At 45.0% G+C, this 22,397-nt stretch overlaps 1 protein-coding gene across 3 annotated transcripts in view; it reads left to right on the forward strand.

Annotated features, from left to right (window-relative positions):
* Positions 1–20,374: 20,374 nt before the first annotated feature.
* The window catches only part of TSC22D3 (TSC22 domain family member 3), a 67,604-nt gene continuing 65,581 nt past the window's right edge, over positions 20,375–22,397 (forward strand). The window contains exons 1-2 of one of the 3 annotated variants that reach the window (XM_027963356.3): positions 20,375–20,537; positions 21,199–21,624. In XM_027963356.3, the coding sequence (XP_027819157.1) occupies positions 20,443–20,537; positions 21,199–21,624 (521 nt within the window). In that variant the 5' untranslated portion in view covers positions 20,375–20,442. Of the gene's footprint in view, positions 20,538–20,747; positions 20,916–21,198; positions 21,625–22,397 lie in introns of those variants that run through there. The other 2 variants (XM_027963357.3, XM_042242387.2) reach the window with 2 other exon arrangements.

The following is a 22,397-nucleotide window of genomic DNA, read 5'->3' on the forward strand; positions in this document are numbered from 1 at the left end:
CAAGTCTTCCTGAAAGGGAAGTTATGCTGCCTTAGGTTGACTCAGATGTTGTACATACCTCATCTATTACCAAAGAACACATTTAATAACAGTACCCTCCGGGAAAATACAGCATAAAATGGTAAAATGAATCAAATTTTCATGGAGAATGAACACTACCACCATTCCTGATCAAGGACTAGGCATCAGATAAAATATACCTAACCAGGGGCCAAAGCACCAATATAGTTGTGACATACTCTCATAATTTAAAATAACAAATTTGTGATTCAGGCCTATAATATGGCAGTCACTATATTATACTGTTGAATTAGGCAAAATATATATTGTCAAGTACACAAGTGAAGTGAAAAGGGAAAGTGAAAGTCACCCAATTGTGTCTGACTCTTTGAGACCGCATGAACTATACAGTTCATGGAATTCTCCAGGCCAGAATATTGGAGTGGGTAGCCTTTTCTTTCTCCAGGGGATCTTCCCAACCCAGGGATCGAACCCAGGTCTCCCACATTGCAGGTGGATTCTTTACCAACTAAGCTATCAGGGAAGCCCTCAGTATACAAGTAATTATATAAATTAAGATCAGATTTTATTAGCAATAATTTCACTTATTATCTTAGACTTTAGAACTTTAATATAATTAATTGAATATTCCAAGTCTATTTAAAAACCCTTCCCAGATAATTTTAACGAATGCCTTTTTCCCCCTTTACTAAATGTTCTTACTGTAGTCGGAGACATTAAACATGATTCAACTGGTTTTAGCTACACTTTTCAAAAATATGCATTAGTTCTTCCCCCTCCCCTGACTCCTATTTTGCAGTGGTTCCCAAATTTTAGTGGGAAAGAAATATCTGCAAACTAGACTGAAATGCAGCTTCCTGAAGTCCACCCTTAAGAGATTCTGACTCAGTAGATCTAGAACAAGAACTGACATTTAACATGTAACCTGAGCCCTTCAGTGATCTAGATGCAAATGGTCTAAAGGACCACACTTGGAGAAACTCTTCTGAGGAAATGCATTCTCTTACCAAACCTACAATGAGCAATCTTTATTTGCCAGGCACTATGCAAAGTGATTGGAGGAGGCAATGGCACCCCACTCCAGTACTCTTGCCTGGAAAATCCAATGGACAGAGGAGCCTGGCAGGCTGCAGTCCATGAGGTTGCTAAGAGTTGGACATGACTGAGCGACTTCACTTTGACTTTTCACTTTCATGCACTGGAGAAGGAAATGGCAACCCACTTCAGTATTCTTGCCTGGAGAACCCCAGGGATGGGGGAGCCTGGTGGGCTGCCATCTATGGGGTCCACACAGAGTTGGACACGACTGAAGCGACTTAGCAGCAGCAGCAGCAGCAGCATGCAAAGTGCTATGAATGCAAAAATGAAAAAGACAGTGTAAGTATGATTTCCAGAACTAGCATGAACAATGACTCGCACACACAGTAACCGTGCATTTCATTCTTTCTTGAATGAAAGAATGCATGAGTTCAGAATTGACTGACGCAGGGGACAAGTAAACAAGAGAATACAATATGGTGTGATCCATACTGTTTTAATGATATACATGGGGAAAGAGAGAATGAAACAAACATTTATTGGGCATTGACTTTGTGATAGACATTGTGTGCACTTTCCACTACATCACACGGGAGGAGGAACAGTTATTCAGTTTGGAGGCACCAGAGAGGGTATCCAGAGGCAAGGTTAAGTACACTGTTTCTCAAATGACAAGGAGGGTGTGGGCATGTGTGTGTGTGTTTTTTGGGGGAGGGGAGAATGTAGAAATTTAGGGAACAAGTCAGACAGAAGAAACATGTGCAAGAGTAGAACTCAAAGAAAAATAAAAGCATAGAAAACTGAAATGGCCTAAATAAAACCAGGTGCAAACAACAGTGCTGTACCATTCAAAGCAATAAAAATGGGGGACCCTGCTTATTTAGATGCCATTTGAAGAGCAGTAGCAGCAGCAGCAACAGGAAGCCCACTGCCCCCAAATCTTCTTCCTGGCAGCCTTTCAGTGACGTTTGAAACTCTGGAAACTTTCTGTTGGAAACTCATTACTTTGAGTCATTGACAAATTGCCCCTTTTAAAAACAAATATCCCTCCCAGACTTCATTTCCTTTTTTTGGGATCTGGTTACTAGATTGGCCGATCAGAGAATGTGATATCTATAGTGGATTGCAATTCATCCAGGCATTAGGCAAAGTTTCCCATATTTTCCTTGTTGATGAGATAGCAAAATATAGGCTGGGTGCCCCAGCTGTTTGTTGCAATGAGCCTGTAACTAGTTGAACAAATGAATGATCTGGTATCATACATGAAGGGAAGTTGCAGGAGTGAGCCAAAAAGCTCTATTCTTGGCTGTGTCTTGTTCAGCTCATTTATAATTTTGGCTTCCTACAAACAAGAGCTTTAAAAATGGTCAGAATATGGATGTTCAAAGATGGAATGGCTGCCTTGGGGAACTGTGAGCACTAGGTACTAGCACTAGGAATTCAAGTCAACCTTGGAGAATACCTTGCCTGGCAGTCAGCAGTGGAGACACCCCTTTTAACCAGTGTAGTGTTGTGAAAAGTAGAAATAAACAGTGAAAGTGCTAGTTGCTCAGTCGTGTCCTACTCTTTGCGACCCCATGGACTATAGCCCGCCAGGCTCCTCTGTCCACGGAATTTTCAGGGCAAGAATACTGGAATGGGCTGCCATTTCCTTCTCCAGGGGATCTTCCTGACCCAGGGATCAAACCTGTATCCCCTGATTTCAGGCTGACTCTTGTAGTGTTATGAATCAAGCATAAATATTGAAGTCAAAAGACCTCAGTTCAAACCTAAGCTTCACCACCTATTATCAATGCGACCCTCAGTAAAGTAGTTAACCATACTGATTTCAGTTTCCTCATCTATAAACTGGGGATCAAAACATGTACCTTGAAGCAAGTGCTGTAACAATGTCATTGCTTAAATAAGGGGCTTCCCTGGTGGCACAGACAGTAAAGAATCTGCCTGCCAATGCCAGAGACACAGGAGATCCAGGTTTGATCCCTGGGTCAGGAAGATCCCCTGGAAGAGGGAATGGATACCCACTCTAGTATGCTTGCCTGGAGAATCACATGGACAGAGGAGCCTGGCAGGCTATACTCCACGGGGTTCTAAAGAGTTGGATACGACTGAGTGACTTTCATTTTCACTTTTCACAGTCCTTAAAACACTGTTCAGTTCAGTTCGGTTGCTCAGGTATGTCTGACTCTTTGTGACCCCATGGACTGCAGTACACCAGGCTGTCCTGTCCATCACCAACTTCCGGGGCTTGCTCAAACTCATGTCCATCGAGTCAGTGATGTCATCCAACCATCTCATCCTCTGTCGTCCCCTTCCCCTCCTGCCCTAAATCTTTCCTAGCATCAGGGTCTTTTCAAATGGGTCAGTTCTTCACATCAGGTAGCCAAAGTATTGGAGTTTCAGCTTAAGCACCAGTCCTTCCAATGCATATTCAGGACTGATTTCCTTTAGGATGGACTGGTTGGATCTCCTTGTGGTTCAAGGGACTCTCAAGAGTCTTCTCCAACACCACAGTTCAAAAGCATCAATTCTTAGGCACTCAGCTTTCTTTATAGTCCAACTCTCACATCCATACATGACTACTGGAAAAACCATAGCCTTGACTAGATGGACCTTTATTGGCAAAGTAAAGTCTCTGCTTTTTAATATGCTGTCTAGGTTAGTCATAGCTTTTCTTTCAAGGAGTAAGTGTCTTTTAATTTCATGGCTGTAGTCACCATCTGCAGTGACTTTGGAGTCCAAGAAAATAAAGTCTGACACTGTTTCCATTGTTTCCCCACCTATTTTCCATGAAGTGATAGGACAGGATGCCATGATGTTAGTTTTCTGAATGTTGAATTTTAAGCCAACTTTTTCACTCTCCTCTTTCACTTTCATCAAGAAGTTCTTTAGTTCTTCTTCGCTTTCTGCCATAACGGTAGAGTCATCTGCATATCTGAGGTTATTGATATTTCTCCTGGCAATCTTGATGCCAGCTTGTGTTTCTTCCAGTCCAGCGTTTCTCATGATGTACTCTGCATAGAAGTTAAATAAGCAGGGTGACAATATACAGCCTTGACGTACTCCTTTTCCTATTTGGAACCAGTCTGTTGTTCCATGTCCAGTTCTAACTGTTGCTTCCTGACCTGCATATAGGTTTCTCAAGAGGCAGGTCAGGTGATGTGGCATTCCCATCTCTTGAAGAATTTTCTACAGTTTGGGGAAAGGCATAGAATCAGAAAAATCCTGGGAAAGACCAGCATTTAAAGGGTGGCAGAGGTAGAGTCCACAAAGAAGCATATAAAGGAGTAACTAGGGAAGAACAAGGAGAATCAGGAGAAGAGCAGCATCACCAAAGCCAAGGAGTAGACACTTTCAAGAGAGGCATGAGGACAGAAATGGAGTGAGAGTGAGATATTAAATGCAGCAGCAGCAGCAAGATGTCCAATAAAACAGAGGTCTGTTAAAACAAAGACTTAAAATTGTTCATTGTATTTGGCAATCAGGATGTCATTAGTTTCCTTAACAAGAGCAGTAACAGTGGTGTTTTGGGACCAGAAAAGATAGACTGGGCGGGGGGGTGGGGTGGGAGGTGGGATGTGGAGGGAGGCAGGGCTGGCTTTTGAATGGGAGGTGAGGAAATAGAGATAATGAGTGTAAACTATTCTTTTGAAAGGCATCTGTGATAGTGGGTGGAAAGAAATAGGGTGAGCACCAGTTAAAGATAGAGTCAAAGGAGAGTTGGCTTCTTTTTTTTTTTTTAATTGAAGTATAATTGATTTACAATGTTGTATTAGTTTCTGGTATACAATATGATTCAAGTATATATATACATATATACACATACATATATACATGCATACTAACATATATATGTATGTATATACATATATGTATTGCTGTTGTTGTTGTGTTGGTTGCTCAGTCATGTCCAACTCTTTGAGACCCCATGGACTGTAACCCACCAGGCTCCTCTGTCCATGGAATGCTCCAGGCAAGAAACTGGAGTGGGTTGCTATGACCTCCTCCAGGGGATCTTCCCAACCCAGGGATTGAACCTAGGTCTCCTGCATTGCAGGTGGATTCTTTACTGTCTGAGCCATCAGAGAAGCCCATATGAATGTATACATACAAATATATGTATATTCTTTCTAAGATTCTTTTTCATTATAGTTTATTACAAGATATTGACTATAGTTCTCTGTGCTATACAGTAGAATCTTGTTGCTTACCTATTTTCTATACAGTAGTTTGTATCTATGAATCCCAAACTCTTAGTTTATCCCTCCCCCACTTCCCTTTTGGCAACTATAAGTTTGTTTTCAATGTCTGTGAGTCTGTTTCTGTTTTGTAAATAATTCATTTGTATCAATTTTTAGATTCCATATATTTGTGATATCGTATGACTTTTGTCTTTCTCTCTCTGACTTCCTTCACTTAGTATGATAATGTCTAGGTCTACGTCTGTTTCTTTTGTAATAGGAGAAAGTCGTACATATCTAAATGCTGATGGGGAAACAGCCAGTAAAAAGACAAAGAGTGGTTGAAGATACAGATGAGTGAGGTGATAACTGAAGAAGAGAGGTCAAGGAGGTGGGAGAGAATAGGCTCCAAATCATAAGCAGTTCCTGCAAGGTAAGAAAGGAGGTAGGACACGTAGGGATGCAACTCTGTGGCAGGGTGGGGTGAGGGCAGGAAATTGAAAGGATGAAACTTGGACATGGGTCATTTACAAGGACATTAAAGTCACTCAGGATAAGGGCCAGAGTTGGGGAGACTATAAGTGAGATGCCGAGATCCTCAGTAAGTGAGAGACCTGGAGGGCAGTGGATATGAGGAAGAAGGCTGGGAAGAAGGTAGCTATACCATCTCCTGGACCCAAAGGAGGTTCTCAACAAATGTGAAGAAGTGACTTTTTAAAGCCAACACAATAGTAAAATCGCATTAGAAGATGACAAGAAGGAACAGTCCTAATGTACTAAGCTCAGTTCAAACCACACATGGAGCAGTACACCCACCCCTAGGTGCCTTATTTTAACATGAGCATTTACAAACTATGGTGAATTGATTAGCAACTGGGCATATTTAGTCTAGCAAAGAGATAGTTAACCTTTACAGGAAGATATGGCTAGCGTCATGATACATTTGAAGGGTTATTTCTGCTCCCCATGGTCAAAGTAAGATTAATGGATAGAAGTTACAAGGAGAAGACTGCAAATCTTTTTTATGCACGGCTTTTCATTTATCCAATGATGAAATGTGAACCTACCTAGTCTGTTCAAGTGAAGATTGGATGAATACCTACCTGAAAAGGGAGTCAGAAAGGCCACGGTTGGAGAGAGAAGATGGAAAAGCAATGGAGTTATTTCGGGCCACAGATCATCAAGTTGATTTGTAGACACTGTGCGAGACTATTTCCTACTTTATAAAGTAGAGCTTGGCTAGAATAGAAGGCCCTCCCTGCCTCTTGGTATTGGGGAAGAATGAGTCAGAGCATCTAAAAATAGAAGAAAAACTTGAAGAATGGCTCAAAATGATCGCAATCAAATCCTAAGGGGAGGGAGGAGAGAAGGTGGCAAGATAAATCAAATAATCTTTCAGGGAAACAAATTTTTCTAGTCTTCTGGAATTAGCAGGAGTACTCTGCAAAGAACTTTTTCAATGGCTGCCTTAAATTAATGCTTGGTATTATTTCAACTATGTGGAAGAAAAAAAGATTTGGACTCTTCAAAAAGCCATGCTGTTTCCTGCTCCAGATGAAGGCAGTAGCTCTGAGGAAGGAAATTAGAAAGAGCTGGGACAGCAGTGTTACATGCCTCACCCTTATAAGACTGTTCCTAGCAGGAGAGAGAAAGCTGAGAGTAGCTGTTGAGGTCTGGACCTCATGGCCAGAGATATGGCTTGGGCCAAGAGAAAGTAGTGCTTGAGTGAGGCTGCTTAGGGCTCCAAGTAGTAGAAGATGCTCATATATCTTTAACACTGTATTTTAAAAAGCAGTTGAGCGTAAGTTGAAACAGACAGGAAGACCCAAAGCAGAGACAATGACCTATGACAGCCTACAGGAGAAAAGAGAGTAATAAGTGTTTAGTATAGAAGCTGATCTTGATTAAATTAGTAACAAGGAATTAATGATGCTTAATATGTTTGCCTGCTTATCGTTGGCTCTGTGTGGCCTTGCAATTCAAAGTGTTGCCCATGGACCAAGGGTAGCATCATCACCTAGGAACTTGTTAGGAATGCAGGAGCTCAGGCCCCAACCCAGACCTGCTGAATAATCATTTTAACAAGTATCAGGTGATTTGTATGCACAGTACAGTGAGAAGCACTGGTTTCTTAGGTGAACTTTTGCCTAGCAAAACTCTCTCCCTTCCTCCTTCCTTTTCTCCCTCCCTCCACCTCTCTTGATTTCTCTGATCCTTGTTTATATTGTAAGCTAACAAGCAACTCTATGGCTGGTAGCCTTAGTGCTCATGCTATACCCAGATAAGGAAAAGAAAAGAGTGGCCAGATAACATATTATAAAGCATGAATTTGTGGGGTGGGAAACCACTGACTCGGTTTCCCATTATACTGTGTGAGTGACCTTCGTCAAGCTTATGGACCTTTCTGAGCTTCAGTTCCCTTATCTGTAAAATAAAGGTCATTATAGCATTTGCCTCATTGTGCTGTTGTGAGGGCGCTTCCCAGGTGGCGCTAGTGGTAAAGAAACTGCCTGTCAAAGCAGGAGATATAAGAGATTTGGGTTCAGTCCCTAGGTCTGGAAGATCCTCTGGAGGAGGGCATGGTAACCCACTCCAGTATTCTTGCCTGGAGAATCCCATGGACAGAGGGTCTTGGCGGGCTACAGTCCATAGGGTGGCAAAGAGTTGGACATGACTGAAACGACTTAGCACCCACCCATGCTATTGTGAGGGTGAAATGAAGAGAAATATGGAAATTGTCTACCACAAGGTCTGTCACACAGTAGATGCTCAGTACATAGCAGTCATTATTACTGAGAGCCATCAGTTTTGAAGTGAAGTTAGAAATAATAAAGAACTAGTATAGCCTTCCCAAGTCCCCGAAAGTCCCCTTGAGAGCCTCCAAAATGGAGTGAATTCTCCATTTTCCTCATCTAGTTCAACCTCCTTGATTCCAGTGCCAGCCAGCAGTCACACTAAAGAATTTCTTATTCCCTTGGACTATCTTCCTGTTTTTGCTGAATTAGGAAGATTTTCTACTTTTTCATCGCAAATGGCCCACAGTTCTAGTACATTAACATTTAAAAAAGTCTTTTATGGTCTGATCTGGAAATATAACTACCATTTATAACAATTTTTTTCTCCTATGGAAAAATGCATGTCACCTTCCAAACAATTGACTCCGGAGTGAACTTTGAGATCCTAGCCTGTGTACAAGTTGGAGGCTTCCTCAATATCAACATACAGAGCAGTGACAAAGGGCTAGATAAACCGCGTCCAGAATTCCAGAGGTGGCTGAAAGGTAAATGAGAATGCTCCAAGGAGTGGAAAGTAGGGTAAATAGATCAATCTGAGTGCACAGCATCAAGATTTAAAAAGCTAGTACAGGAAGGGAGATTCACCTTGGGAAAGATATTAACAGACAGCAACAACAACAACACAAACCACTTTTCTACTATATTAAGTTAGGGGCCCCTAATCAGTAGCTTGGGATCTACAAACAATATAGAAGCCTTACAAGTTGTCTCCGCAAGGTGGTTGCCCTCCTTTGCCTTGATGTCTGTAATTCACCTGGATTCTCAGTTCAGGGAAGAAGACAGAAAATATCATCCTGGCCCCCATCTTTCTCACTCCCATACCCTGACAGCCAGCTTCCAGGTTCAGTTAGCTTCCTTCTGCCCTTACCTCCTTCTTTCAAGAGGAGATCAAAGCTTCAGGAAAGTAGCACACAGTTTTTCCTTATGAAGAGGGAGAAGACCACTGTATTGGGTTAAATGAAAGGACTAGTGAAAACAGGATCCCCAGGATGGAGAGAGGTGGAAAGCTAATAACAAAGAACCATGGAAAAAGCAAACGACTTGTGTGCCTTCTCACTGAAGTGTTTAGCAAGAAGACTGATTATATAATAAACAGGGGAACTCTGAGTTAATAGGGCAGCAAGCTAGCAATGGCGGATGCCCACCATTTACAAATGCCTATTACAATATCCATGAAAGTGAAAGTGTTAGTCGCTCAGTCGTGTCCAACTCTTTGCAACCCCATAGACTGTAGCCTACCAGGCTCCTCTGTCCATGGAATTCTCCAGGCAAGAATACTGGCATGGGTAGCCATGCTCTCCTCCAGGGGATCTTCCTGACCCAGGGATCGAACCTGAGTCTCCTGCGTTGCAGGCAGATTCTTTACCATCTGGGCCACTAGGGAAGCCCTGAGGTACAATATCCATGAAGCTCTGCAAGAACACTAAGAGTTGCACTAGCTAGTGAAACTGCGGATCGGGGGAGGGGGGTGGAAACTGATCATCAACTGCTAGTGAGGAAGGAGGACCTGGCTCTTGTGGGAAGATGGGATTGGACCGAGGACCATACTTGTGGCCTATATACCCTGTGATCCAGACAGTATAAGTGCCCAAGAAAGAGGAGAAAACTTTTGATTGACTTCTATCAGCTGTCTTCAGGGGCTTTACTCATCAGAAAACCAGAGATTATTCCTTTACTGGGTTTCCCAGGTGGGCTATGGTCCATAGCATCACAGAGTCAGACACGACTGAAGTGACTTAGCACACACACATGGACTATACCTTGCCAGGCTCCTCTGTCCATGGAATTCTCCAGGCAAGAATCCTGACCCAGGGATCAAACCCAGGTCTCCTGCATTGCAATAATACATGACCACCATGAAACAGTTCTATAAAGATAGAGGTTGAGATAAAAATTGCTCTTGGCTGGCTAAATTGTGGGTGAATTTTGAGGCTTCTTCATACCATCCTGCAATAGCAATTTTCTAAAATAATCTTGTGTTACTTTTTTTTTTTGGCTGTACTAGGTCTTTGTTGCTTTGCATGGGCTTTTTCTAGTTGTGTCAAGTGGGGGCTACTCTTCACTGTAGCGCACAGGCTTCTCATTGTGGTGGCTTCTCTTTCTGCAAAGCATGGGCTCTAGGGCAAGCAGGTTCAGTAGTTGTGGCTCACGGGCTTAGTTGGTTGATGACATGTGGAATCTTCCCAGACCAGGGATCAAACCTGTGTCCCCTGCATTGGCAGATGGATTCTTATCCACTGAGCCACCAGAGAAGTCCTTGTATTGCTTTTATATTTTAAAAAAATCTTGAATTTATATTAGTAAAACATACTGATTTTTGGCAAATGATAAAGCTAAAAAGTCCCTCTCCTTCACTCCTTTCCCCTCACAACTAATCCCACATCCTCCCTAGAAGTAACCCCTGTCACCAGCTTAGCTGGCATCCTTCCAGAGGGGATATATATTTCAAATTTAATCAAGAGAAAAATGTGTCAATTCTAAATAGAGTAAATCCTACTTGTGATAGAAGGATGGAAAACCAAACTGTAGTAAAATACATCAGTATTTAAAGAAGATCTGTGGCTTCCAGGTGGCTCAGTGGCAAAGAATCCGCTTTGAACCTACCTGTCTCATAGGTTCAATCCATGGGTCAGGAAGAACCCCTGGAAGAGGGCATGGCTACCCACACCAGTATTCTTGCCTGGAGAATTTCATGGACAGAGGAGCCTGGTAGGTTACAGTCTATGGGGCCACAAAGAATCAGACATGTGTGAGCCCTGAGTACTAAGCAGATCTAGAAAATAAATTCTTACGTTCTGGGCCTTACACTACTGCTACTACTACTATTAATTATGACTGCTACTATTTTTTAAATTATTATAATTATTACTATTTTTTGAGCCCTATGGGGAAGATTAGGCTTTCCAGGTGGTGCTAGTGGTAAAGAACCTGCCTGCCAATGTAGGAGACATAAGAGACACGGGTTTGATCCTTGGATTGGGAAGAACCCCTGGAGCAGGAAATGGCAACCCACTCCAGTGCTCTTGCCTGGAGAATTCCATGGACAGAGGAGCCTGGGGGCTACAGTCCATGGGGTCACAAAGGGTTGGACATGACTGGGTGACTGAGCACCAAAATGTATTATTTCTCTAATTGTCTAACTTCAACCTGAAGATCCCTGAGGGCAGTTTAAAATTTCCCCCAGTTGCTCATCTTCGTATTTTATTTCCTCTTGCATAATCAATCAACAAGCTTTTATTGAGTATTTACCATGTCCAAGCACTGGACAAAATGTCTCTAAGAAATTTTGTGGCTAGGAACCCAAACCTGGCTATCTGTAAGTATCACCCGGGGGCCTTTTAAAATTACAGATACCTGGTCCCCACTCCAGACCTACTGAATCTGAATCCTTTTAATTGGGATCTCTTGGCCTTTTGGCTAAGATCAAGTGGTGGCTCAGATGGAAAGCGTCTGTCTACAATGTGGGAGACCTGGGTTCGATCCCTGGGTCGGGAAGTTCCCTGGAGAAGGAAATGGCAACCCACTCCAGTACTCTTGCCTAGAATAATCCCATGGACGGAGGAGCCTGGTGTCCATGGGGTCGCAAAGAGTTGGACACAACTGAGCGACTTCACTTTTTTTTCTGTGGTGATATTGTGTTCCCCTTCAAAATCCACATGTTGAAATCCTATCTATACCTCAAAATGTGACTATATTTGGAGATGAGATCTTTAAAGAGGTAATTAAGTTAAAACAAGGTTATTATTTATTGTTGTTGCTGTTGTTTCGTTGCTAAGTCGTGTCTGACTCTTTGCAACCCCAAATTCCGCAGCACAGGCTCCCCTGTCCTTCACCATTTCCCAGTTTGCTCAGCCTCATGTCCATTGAGTTGGTGATGCTATCTAACCATCTCATCCTCTGTTGCCCCCTTCTCCTTTTGCCTTCAATCTTTCCCAGCATCAGGGTCTTTTCCAATGAGTTAGTTCTTTGCATCAGGTGGCCAAAGTATTGGAGCTTCAGCATCAGTCATTATGGTGAACTTTAATTCAATATGACTGTCCTTATAAAAGGAGGATATTCGGACACAGACACATACAGAGGGATGAACATGTGAAGACACAGGGAGAAGACAGCCATCTACAAGGCAAGGAGAGAGTTCTCAGAAGAAAACAACCCTACCAACACCTTGATTTCAGACTCCTAGTTTCCAGAATTGTGAGAAAACAAATTTCTGTTGTTCTCTTCCACTTGCCAGCTGTGTAACCTTGGAAAATTAATTCCATCTCTCTGAGAGCTGTAAAGCAAGGCTACCTCATGGGCTTGCTATGAGGAATAAATGGAAAATGGCAGTAAAGCCCTTAGCACTGTGCCTTGCATATAGTAAAGGCTCATTCATGTTTGCTGTTGTTATTAATATTATACCATGGTTGGTCTAGAACAGGAACTCTTGAAAAATCAGGATAAATGAACTTCAAGGGAAAATATTACAGCTGTATTTTCACTAATCTCTAAACTGAAATTTAGATTTCCTTCTTTTATACATGCAGAGAAGAGATCACAATAGTATTAGCAGTAACTGTGAGTTTGTTACCAGTAGGAATCACAGTTTTATGTCACATTACTGTTATTACAGATGTCTTTAAATATTTTTACACTCATTATTTTTAAGTTATTGAGGTTATCAGAGCTGCATCCATATCTTGTCATATACATTAATAACAAGCACTTATATATAATTATATGACAATTTCCAGTTTTAATATTTTGGTAAGTGAATTTCAATATGATTTATTTTCTTTGTAATTCTACATATTGCATTCTGCATATCTAAAAACATTGTTCTGAGAGGGATCCATGCTGCTGCTGCTGCTGCTGCTGCTAAGTCACTTCAGTCATGTCCAACTCTGTGCGACCCCACAGACGGCAGCCCACCAGGCTCCCCCGTCCCTGGGATTCTCCAGGCAAGAACACTGGAGTGGGTTGCCATTTCCTTCTCCCTCCAATGCATGACAGTGAAAAGCGAAAGTGAAGTCGCTCAGTCGTGTCCGACTCTTAGCGACCCCATGGACTGCAGCCTACCAGGCTCCTCCATCCTTGGGATTTTCCAGGCAAGAGTACTGGAGTGGGGTGCCATTGCCTTCTCCAAAGGGATCCATGGGCTTTATTTTATTGTCAAAGGAGTCCTTGGCATAACAAAGATTAAGAACCCCTGATCTAGAAGGTTTTAAACCCTTACTAACTATTGCTTTGTTTAGTCTGGCTCTTTTGCAGCCCCATGGACTGCAGCCCCCTGGGTTCCTCTGTCCATGGGATTTTCCAGACAAGATTGCCATTTCCGCCTCCAGGGGATCTTCCTGATGCAGGGATTGAACCCACATCTCCTGACCTGGCAGGCAGATTCTTTACCACTGTGCCGTTTGGGAATCCCTTACTAACTATAGCAGCCTACAAACCTGTGAACAATTGTGAAAAGTTTCAGGAAGAATAATCTGCTTTCTCCCATTAAGAAACTTTAACAAAACTGAGTATTGATGATAGGGAAATGGGCTTGCCTAAAAACTATTGTATGTCTTAACTTGCACCTAATTATTAAGAGTTTGCAAGTGCTTAGAGACAGTTTCTATTCTCTGCTGCTGCTGCTGCTGCTGCTGCTAAGTTGCTTCAGTCGTGTCCGACTCTCTGCAACCCCATAGACAGAAGCCCACCAGGCTCCCCCGTCCCTGGGATTCTCCAGGCAAGAACACTGAAGTGGGTTGCCATTTTCCTCTCCAATGCATGAAAGTGAAAAGTGAAAGTGAAGTTGCTCAGTCTGTGCAACTCTTAGCGACCCCATAGACTGCAGCCCACCAGGCTCCTCCGTCCATGGGATTTTCCAGGCAAGAGTACAGGAGTGGGGTGCCATTGCCTTCTCCGTTCCTATTCTCTAGATACCCTATATAACCTCTCAGTGCTTTGGTTTCCTCATCTTTTAAGTGGATATGATGGTAGTATATCACAGGCTTGTTGTGATAATTAAACTGATAATACTATGTAAAGCACAGGTGAGGTCTCTGGAAGCACTTGGAAATATCTAGCACATGGTAATAATAAATTCAGCTATTATAATAGTAATTATTATACCAGATTAATCAACTTCTTTTCTGGCTCTCTGCAGCACAAATAAAATTTTTTAAACCTAATGGTCAGGGCAGAAGACCCATATAGACATTTTTCCAAAGAGGAAATGCAGAAGGCCAACAGGCACATGAAAAGATGTTCAATATCACTATTAGAGAAATGCAAATCAAAATTACAATGAGGTATCACCTTACCCCTGTCAGAATGGCTGTCATCAATAAGAACGCAAATAACAAACGTTGATGAGGATACAGGAAAAAGGAAACCCTTGTACACTGTTGGTGGGAACGTAAATTTGTGCAGCTACCGTGGAAAACAGTATGAAGGTTTTTCAAAAAACTAAAAATAGAACTACCATATGACTCAGCAATTCTACTCCTGGTTATATATCTGAAGAAAATCACACTAGTTTAAAAAAGATACATGTGCCCCAATGTTCATAGCAGCATTATTTACACTCACCAAGATATGGAAGCAACCTAAGTGTCCATCAACAGGTGAATGGAAAAGAAGATGTGGGATATATATATATAAATATATACATACATATATAACAGAATACTACTTGGCCATTAAAAGGAACAAAATTTTACCATTTGGGGCAACATGGTTGGACTTGGAGGGCATTATGCTAAGTGAAATAAGTCAGACAAAGACAAATACTATGTGATATCAGTTATTTGTAGAATCTAAAAAATACAACAAGCTAGTGAATATAACTAAAAAAGAAGTAGACTCATATATAGAGAACAGTGTAGTAGCTTTGTAGGGGGAAGGGGCAATACAGGGGTGGGAGAGTGGGAGATACAAACTGTTGGGTGTAAGATAGGCTCAAGGATGTATTGTATAACATGGGGAGTATAGGCAATATTTTGTAATAACTGTAAATGGAAAGTAACTTTTTAAATTGTATAAAAAATTTTAAACATTAAAAAAGTCATATATATGTGTGTTAATAAATCATTGATTGCACTTTTTTAAGAGTATGTGATCTTCTTAAAATAGATGTTATGCTTTGTAAATGTTTGATAAACCATAACTAAAAAGTCACCTAATGGTTAAAGGCATAAGCTTTGAAGTTGGAAAGGGGCGGGTTCAAATCCAAATGTCACTATTTACTACTTATGCGACATGAGAGCTTCTTGAACGTTCCCAAGGCCATCTCATTACTGGAATCATAACCTACTTCATAGGATTGTTGTGAAGATTAAATAAGATCATATATGTAAAGTACCCAGCACATAGCATGACCTCAGTAAATGATACCTATTCCTTTTCTTAATAATTGCTAAATATGCGGCAAACTCGTGAAGCGGGAAGATTTCCTTCATGCTTCACGTGAGGTGCCCTGATACTAGTCCCCAGATCTCTTTCTAGCCTTCACTCTCAGTGTTCCATCTTTCGCATCTTGCTCTCCAGGACACTGCACTTCTTTGTAATTCATATCCGCCCCTGCGCATTGCTGCCACCTCCAGGCCTCTGTTTTCTCCTCTCTCGGTGTAGCGTTCCTTTCCCTCCTTCTGGAGCTGACCCCTTCTCCACACTCCCACAGGAGTGCCCCCCCCCCCCGACACACACCAGGCCTCCATCGTCATTCCCAGATTGTGCTGTTTTTGTCTGTTTATGTCTCTGTTTTGCCAACTAGACCATGAATTCTTTGGGTGCTTGGGCTGTGTCTTACTTACCTCTGAATCCCCACTCACCCCATACTTGGCACAGGGCGAGCAGAGAGTGACTGTTGATGACTCCATCTGAGAAGGTATCACTTTTTTCCCCCTTTCTACTCCACCCTGTCTGTAAGTGGGCCCCCTTCTGCTTGCTGGGTTTATATAAGAACATTTTGCTACTTGGGAGTCTCTCCATCCAACACAGTATATGTGAGCAGAGGGAGGCTTCACAGAGAGGAGCCAAGATGGTCCTGCCCAGTCAACCTTTTCAGGAAGGTATGCTATATGTCAATACACGCTGGACTTGTGTGCAAATACACAACAGCTTTCTGAACTCTATCTCAGAACTATCTAGATTTTCTTCTAAGTTATATTTGCTCTTGATCAGCCTGGATATAGTATGCAAAGCTGTATTGAATTATTAACAATACTGCTTGCTAGTAAGGACTACAACAAGGGAAATGTCAAGGGGACAAACTCTGGAGTTTAATGGTGCCAAATGCCAAGAAGGAAATACTTCCACCAGGGCCTTGTCCCAAGGTTATGCACAAAGATAAAAGAATTCAGGCAAGTGTAGAAGCAAAAGGCCCCTGCAGTTCTCAAAACACAAATTAAATAAACATTTATGAAGCTAATATATTTTGTTATAATGTTTAACATAAAATAATTATAAACAAGAGGGAAAATCTTAAACACTGTAATTAAAAAACAATTCAGTAGGCTATAAGTCTACATAATGCATATGAAATTTCATATTCTACTACCTCCTCTGGCTTTTAACCAAGAACATTAAAAAAAAAAAGACAATGAAGAAGAAAAAGGGAAATTAATGCATCTAAACAACTGGCTTTTTTGAGATAAACAGTCTTCAACAGTCTGTGAGAACACAGGGACCATACCGTCAGCTTTGCTGGTCCAGTCAGTGACCTTGCAACCCCTCTTTCCTGTCTTATCTTGGGATCCTGTCAGGAGGCAGGGATACAGATTGGTTGTGGTTTTCTGTGTCTTACAGCAGAGAGAGTACTGTCCTCCTTCCATTTCTGAAAATTGCCGGGCCCCTTGTAAGACCTACAGAGCCTTGGAAACAGTTTGTTAGCTGTCCTTTGCTCATCATGGGGGTGATACTTGTGGCACGCAGAAGTGAAGTGAAGTCGCTCAGTTGTGTCCGACTCTTTGCGACCCCATGGGCTGTAGCCTATCAGGCTCCTCTGTCCATGGGATTTTCCAGGCAATAGTCCTGGAGTGGATTGCCATTTCCTTCTCCAGGGCACACAGAGGGAATGTTAAATCTATGAAAGCCCGATCTCCAGAGACTCAGATAAGTTGGACTAGAAAGACAGTGGCTGTGCCCTGACTGGTATCCAGATGTACAGCCTGGCCAAGGAGCCCTCTTAGCTTAGAGGATCTGCCTCTTTTTACCTCGTGCTCTCAGGACGAGTGCAGTGTGAATCCCACTAGGGGGCACCTCTAGCGTCTCCGCCAAGATCTGACTCAGGCAAGAAATGTTCCGCTTTGTGAACACAAGATGGCAGTATGTACTGGTCTATCGCAAGGGCCATGGCCTTGTGAAAGTGAGCTGAAAGAAGGGTGGGGTAGTGCTGACTGAAATCCATTTGAGTTTTAAGCGAAAACTGAACATCAGGAATATTTTGAATTTTTCTCAGAAACCAATAATTACTGAATTCTATGTATACAAACTTCCAAGTCTCCAAGTCCTGAGACACTTCAGAACCCTACCACTTACACACCCACGGCTGGGGTTAGACCTGCCTGCTTTCCACAAATCTGCCCTTTCACCTCAGCTCGGCTCCAGGGGTACTTTCTCCTCAGAGCCAAGAACCCTTCAGGCCAGGGTTTTAGGACACTCTGCAGTGTCCACGAACAACGAATCACCACACCCCTCCAAAAGGTAAGGATAGAGATCACCTGAGATGGTAGGTAGGACTTCCCTGGTGGCTCAGATGGTTAAGCGTCTGTCTACAATGTGGGAGACCGGGGTTCGATCCCTGGGTCAGGAAGATCCCCAGGAAAAGGAAATGGCAATCCACTCCAGTCCTATTGCCTGGAAATTCCCATGGAGAGAGGAGGCTGGTAGGCTACAGTCCATGAGGTCGTGAAGAGTTGGACACGACTGAGCGACTTCACTTCACAAGGTGGTTCAGTTCAGTTCAGTCTCTCAGTCGTGTCTGACTCTTTGCAACCCCATGAATCGTAGCACGCCAGGCCTCCCTGTCCATCACGAACTCCTGGAGTTCACTCAGACTCACGTCCATTGAGTCAGTGGTGCCATCCAGCCATTTCATCCTCTGTCACCCCCTTCTCCTCCTGCCCCCAATCCCTCCCAGCATCAGAGTCTTTTCCAATGAGTCAACTTTTCGCAAGAGGTGGCCAAAGTACTGGAGTTTCAGCTTCAGCATCATTCCCTCCAAAGAAATCCCAGGGCACAAGGTGGTTCAGTTCAGTTCAGTTCAGTCGGTCACTCGTGTCTGACTCTTTGCGACCCCATGAATTGCAGCACGCCAGTCCTCCCTGTCCACCACCAACTCCTGGAGTTCACTCAGATTCATGTCCATCAAGTCAGTGATGCCATCCAGCCATTTCATCCTCTGTCGTCCCCTTCTCCTCCTGCCCCCAATCCCTCCCAGCATCAGAGTCTTTTCCAGTGAGTCAACTCTTCGCATGAGGTGGCCAAAGTACTGGAGTTTCAGCTTTAGCATCATTCCTTCCAAAAAAAATCCCAGGGCTGATCTCTTTCAGAATGGACTGGTTGGATCTCCTTGCAGTCCAAGGGACTCTCGAGTCTTCTCCAACACCACAGTTCAAAAGCATCAATTCTTCAGTGCTCAGCCTTCTTCACAGTCCAACTCTCACATCCATACATGACCACAGGAAAAACCATAGCCTTGACTAGACGGACCTTAGTCGGCAAAGTAATGTCTCTGCTTTTGAATATGCTATCTAGGTTGGTCATAACTTTTCTTCCAAGGAGTAAGCGTCTTTTAATTTCATGGCTGCAGTCACCATCTGCAGTGATTTTGGACCCCCCCCAAAATAAAGTCTGACACTGTTTCCACTGTTTCCCCATCTATTTCCCATGAAATGATGGGACTGGATGCCATGATCTTCGTTTTCTGAATGTTGAGCTTTAAGCCAACTTTTTCACTCTCCTCTTTCACTTTCATCAAGAGGCTTTTTAGTTCCTCTTCATTTTCTGCCATAAGGGTGGTGTCATGTGCATATCTGAGGTTATTGATATTTCTCCCGGCAATCTTGATTCCAGCTTGTGTTTCTTCCAGTCCAGCGTTTCTCATGATGTACTCTGCATATAAGTTAAATAAGCAGGGTGACAATATACAGCCTTGATGCACTCCTTTTCCTATTTGGAACCAGTCTGTTGTTCCATGTCCAGTTCTAACTGTTGCTTCCTGACCTGCATACAGATTTCTCAAGAGGCAGGTCAGGTGGTCTGTATTCCCATCTCTTTCAGAATTTTCCACAGTTTATTGTGATCCACACAGTCAAAGGCTTTGGCATGGTTAATAAAGCATATTTTTCTCTGGAACTCTCTTGCTTTTTCCATGATCCAGCGGATGCTGGCAATTTGATCTCTGGTTCCTCTGTCTTTTCTAAAACCAGCTTGAACATCAGGAAGTTCACGGTTCACGTATTGTTGAAGCCTGGCTTGTAGAATTTTGAGCATTACTTTACTAGCATGTGAGATGAGTGCAATTGTGGGGTAGTTTGAGCATTCTTTGGCATTGCCTTTCTTTGGGGTTGGAATGAAACTGACCTTTTCCAGTCCTGTGGCCACTGCTGAGTTTTCCAAATTTGCTGGCATATTGAGTGCAGCACTTTAGGGGGATCAAAAAACTCCAAGTTTGGAAATTTTGGGGAAGCTAAGTGAAATGGGGAGGATGAGACGAAACTAAGGAGAATGAGGGGGTGTGGAAGTGAGAGGAGCAGGGGGGAATAAAATGAGGGAAAGAAAAGGAGAAAGAAAGAAACCGAGAGGAGTAAAAGAGGAATGGCAGAGAAAAATCCTAAATAAGGAAATCCAGGAAAGGGAAAAAAAGGAATAAGAAAGGGGGCAAGAAAGAAAGGAAAGGGCCGAAAGGAGTAAAGAAAGAGGAAAAAAGAACATAAAAATAAATGAGAGAAAAAGGGGCAAAGGAACAGAAAAATAAATATGAAAGAAAGAATGGAAGAAGAAAGGCAAAGAGAAGCAAGGCGTGGGGGGCGGGCGTGCAGACAGAGGGAGAACTACTAACGCACTGGCATTCCGGGAAGCTGGAGCAAAGACCATCTCAGATGGGGTTCAGGGAAGACATGGGAGAGAGCAATTGAGGGGAAAGGGGGAAAGGAATGAAGGGAGAAGAAACGGACAGAAACCGAGGAGCGGTTGAGCGTGCTTCTGTGAGTTTTGTTGCAGGAGCGTGTCGGTTACCCCCGAGGCGCGCACAGCACCCTCGGACACCCAGCACTGGCCACGCGCTCTCTGCACCTCACCCCACCCCCACCCCGCTTCTCGAAGGCGGCGTCTCTCCTGTAGGGGGACCCGTCCGCGGTGGGACCAGGCACATTGGTCCGCCCGTTAAGCTCGAGACCGGGGGTGGCGCGGCGGCTCTCGGGGATTCCTGGCCCAAGATGCGCCAGAAGCACAGAGACAGCCCGAGCCGAAGCGCGGCGAGACTCACAGAAGGAAGCCGAGCGGGGCCGGGCTCCCGGGAGCGCGGCAGAAGGTGCGGGCGGCCCTGCGGGTGCTGGGGCGAGATGGGGGCGGAAGCCCGGTGGGAGCGGGGCGGGGGAGGGGGACAGTACCGTGCCGCCGGCTCCCGGGCGCGCGCGGGCGAAGCTGCGGCGGCCCCGCGTGGTCGGCCGGCCCCCCGGCGGGTCATTTGCATGCTGTCACGGCTCCGCGCTGACACCCGGGCGCGCGGCTCGCTCGCTCGCTCACTCGCGCTCGGCTTCTGCCGCCGCTCCGCCGGCGCAGACCCGGAGAGCCTGAGAGCCGGCGAGTCCCCGAGCTGGCGAGGGAGGGAGGGAACCCGAGAGGGAGGGAGCGAGGGCGCGCCCCGGCTCTCTGTCGGCCCCGCCGCCCGCCCTTCCTGCTACCCCAGGTCCGCCCCCGGCCCCCGCTCTCACACTTGGGAAACTTGGGACGGCGCGGGGGCCGCGTGTGGCACCTCGGGGTGGGGGGGGGGGCGGCCCTGGCCTGGAGAGGCGGAGGAGGAGGAGGGGGGCGGAGAGGAGGAGGAAGAGGAGGAAGTGAGCCCGAAGGATCCGCTCAGAGCTGTTTGTCCAGCTGTTTCTATTCGCACCCCGAGCGGCGCAGCCAGAAGGGGGCCGAGCCGACGGTGGCCGGCTTTTGACGCTCATTTCCAACTCTTCTTCTCCTCGCAGCTTGTCTGTCCCAGACACCCTGGAGTCTCCTCCGGCCGGCCCGGCGGGCGCGCACCTGCCGGCTGCCCCTGACCTCGCGGGCCAGGCGGGCCCCGAGCTGGAGAACATGGCCCAGCCCAAGTCCGACTGCCGCTCACCTGTCGGCCTCGACTGCTGCAACTGCTGCCTGGACCTGGCCCACCGGAGCGGGCTCCAGCGCGACAACGGCGGGGACAACAACAACTCGGGCAGCCCCACCGTGAGCAACTTTCGGCAGCTGCAGGAGAAGCTGGTCTTCGAGAACCTCAACACCGACAAGCTCAATAGCATAATGCGGCAGGATTCGCTAGAGCCCGTGCTGCGGGACCCCTGCTATCTGATCAACGAGGGCATCTGCAACCGCAACATTGACCAGACCATGCTTTCCATTCTGCTCTTCTTCCACAGGTAGGTGGCGGGGCCCGCGCGGGTGGGCACCTGGTCCCGGCTGCCTCGCACCTGCCTGGGCTGAATGCGCCCCTCCGGAAGGCCGAGAGGGGCACTGGAGGTTTGGGCGCCCAGGACCGCCACAACCCGACCCAGGAGGCTACCTGGATTCCTGTGTGGCTGAGGGCAGGCCTGGCAGGTGGGAGCCCTGTTTGGAAAGGTGCCTGCGGAGGCTTTCCTGGGGAAATGCTGGAGCCCAGAAGATGGACAGAGCGACAGAGCGGTAGATGCTTTGGGGATAGTCGGCGGCACTTTCTACCCAAATGTTTGCATTTCTATGGCCACTTTGGAGAGTCTGCCATGGGATGCTCTTGGGACCTGAGTTCCATGCTTATCAAAAGTCCATTTCCAAACAGGCAAACTTGGGCGGAAATTGCAAGGGCTTTTAAATTACTGAGTGGCCCTGACTGAGAATAGGGGCAAGCAAATTGTCCCGGCAGATTCAGCTGCTACTGGTGTGGGGGAGGGTGGGGAATAAGAAAAATTAAGAGACCTGTGAGAATTTCTTGAAACTCTGGATAGGGGGACCCCTCCCCATCCATGATCCACCATGGATCACAGCCTTCCATTTCCAGTGATAGCTAAAAGCAGCCCCAAAGAGCATCCCAGGACAGGAGGGTGGATGAGTCCATGTCATGGCAAACCTGTTGTTGGAGTGCAGGTCAGACTTTCTAGAAATCCTGCTGAAGGGCAAGGAAGGGAGAGTGGAGGAGAAAAACACAATGGGAAGACCA

The sequence above is a fragment of the Ovis aries genome, chromosome X (assembly GCF_016772045.2).
Source record: "Ovis aries strain OAR_USU_Benz2616 breed Rambouillet chromosome X, ARS-UI_Ramb_v3.0, whole genome shotgun sequence".
Classification (NCBI taxonomy): Eukaryota; Metazoa; Chordata; class Mammalia; order Artiodactyla; family Bovidae; genus Ovis; species Ovis aries.